Raw genomic sequence first — 1,899 nt, 5'->3', positions numbered from 1 at the left:
TCACTGTGGGACTGTGAGCTTTTGAAAAACTATGCTTCCATAAAAAAGTAGACTTGCATATATTGTAAGCTATTTTATATGTCTTTCAAAAACATAAGTTTTAGGAAGTTAGATTGTTAGACAAGTTTAAATTTTTGAATTCTTTTTACATGCATATTTTTTATGTGAAAGCAAGTTACTTCAGGTATAATGCATACTTCTTGGGGATAGAGTAATTATTAATTTTGAAATCCTAGAATGTCATTAGTTATTTCTTCTTGGTAACATGTGATATTCTTTATGGTTATTTTACCAGTGAGAATCCAAGTCAGTTTTTGAAACCCAAAACTGAACAGCATTATTCCTTGTGAATACAACCTATGGCTTGCTGCTGTGTTCCTTGGTCTTATTTGATTCTGTATATAATCTCTCAAATTTAGATGATATACAGAATTTGGTTAATAGGGTAGAATTTAGAATTTGGTTAATAGGTATCTGAAACTTGTTGAAATTTCATTTAAGAAATTGTGAGTCTTCTGTTAAGGACTGTGAATATCATATTCTGCTTTAATAATTTTTCAAGTGTTAATAAATTTTTGTATCATTCTGCCATTTCTTCTAGAAATTATATAAAAGAGAAGTCCAGCCTCCCTTCAAACCTGCTTCTGGAAAACCAGATGATGCTTTTTGTTTTGATCCTGAATTTACTGCAAAAACACCTAAAGGTAATGCATGTTTATGTGTGAAAACCAGGGCTTTTATTCATTTAGATGGTTAAAAAATAAACTAGCTTCTTAGATGAAAAACGGACAGAATTATAAGTTTGTAAAGGGTGGTTTGCCCTGTGTAGAAGTGTAGATCCTATTTAACATTGCTTGGACACCTTTCAGGTAGAGGCTTTATATGGTTAATGTTCATTAGGGAAGCAGGGACTAGAGCAAAAGGTGAACATTTTCTTTTATAAAAGTGTTTTTGACATGATAATGCATTAGAGAATGTGAGTAGGAAGTAAGATATGAGATATCTCTCTCTAACTCTTATGGTTCAGAATTTAATGTGGTTTATTTTTATTGACATCTGTTTCATATATACATTCAACAAATATTGAATACCTAGTGTGTAAATACTAAGCAGTGATGATGCAGAAGTGAACTGAACACACAAAAATCATAATCTACATGGAGCTTGCATACTAGTATTATTGTTGTTGTTCAGTCTCTCAGTCATGTTCGACGCTGTGACCCCATGGATTGCAGCATGCCAGGCTTCCCTGTCTTTCACCATCTCCTGGAGCTTTCTCAAACTCATGTCCATTGATTGGGAAACAGATAATAATCAATAAATCAAATACATAATATAGTATGTCTGATGGTAACATTTAATGGTTTCCTTTATACTCAAAGAAATGTTGGCATTTCATATCATAAAACTGTTAATTCTAATTAAATTTAATTATTTGGACATTAGATTCTCCTGGTTTGCCAGCCAGTGCTAATGCTCATCAACTCTTCAAAGGATTCAGCTTTGTTGCAACTTCTATTGCAGAAGAATATAAAATCACTCCTATCACAAGTGCAAATGTGTTACCAATTGTTCAGGTAAATTACACATAGATTATTCAGATTAGGGATAATTATTTCTTCTGTTATTGCTGATTGATTTACAGTGATTTTTAACTTCTTCATTTATCTATGTATGATGAATTAAAGATCTTTCCATGTTTTGGGAAGAAAGCAGACAGTAGTAACTTTTATTTATTTTTTTTTCCTATTTCTTTTTTTTTTTAATTTTATTTTATTTTTAAACTTTACATAATTGTATTAGTTTTGCCAATATCATAATGAATCTGCCACAGGTATACATGTGTTCCCCATCCTGAACCCTCCTCCCTCCTCCCTCCCCATACCATCCCTCTGGGTC

At 32.0% G+C, this 1,899-nt stretch overlaps 1 protein-coding gene across 1 annotated transcript in view; it reads left to right on the top strand.

Moving 5' to 3' along the window:
• LOC104995534 (ribosomal protein S6 kinase alpha-6) overlaps window positions 1–1,899 on the top strand; it is a gene marked incomplete at its 5' end in the record, with an annotated part of 27,276 nt that overhangs the window by 22,158 nt on the left and 3,219 nt on the right. Inside the window, 2 exons of the mRNA XM_010849436.1 lie at window positions 602–704; window positions 1,447–1,577. Coding sequence (XP_010847738.1) covers window positions 602–704; window positions 1,447–1,577 — 234 coding nt within the window. The remainder of the gene's footprint in view (window positions 1–601; window positions 705–1,446; window positions 1,578–1,899) is intronic.

This window comes from Bison bison, unplaced genomic scaffold (genome assembly GCF_000754665.1).
Source record: "Bison bison bison isolate TAMUID 2011002044 unplaced genomic scaffold, Bison_UMD1.0 scf7180017850858, whole genome shotgun sequence".
Classification (NCBI taxonomy): Eukaryota; Metazoa; Chordata; class Mammalia; order Artiodactyla; family Bovidae; genus Bison; species Bison bison.
This window is presented reverse-complemented; position numbering and strand designations above follow the sequence as displayed.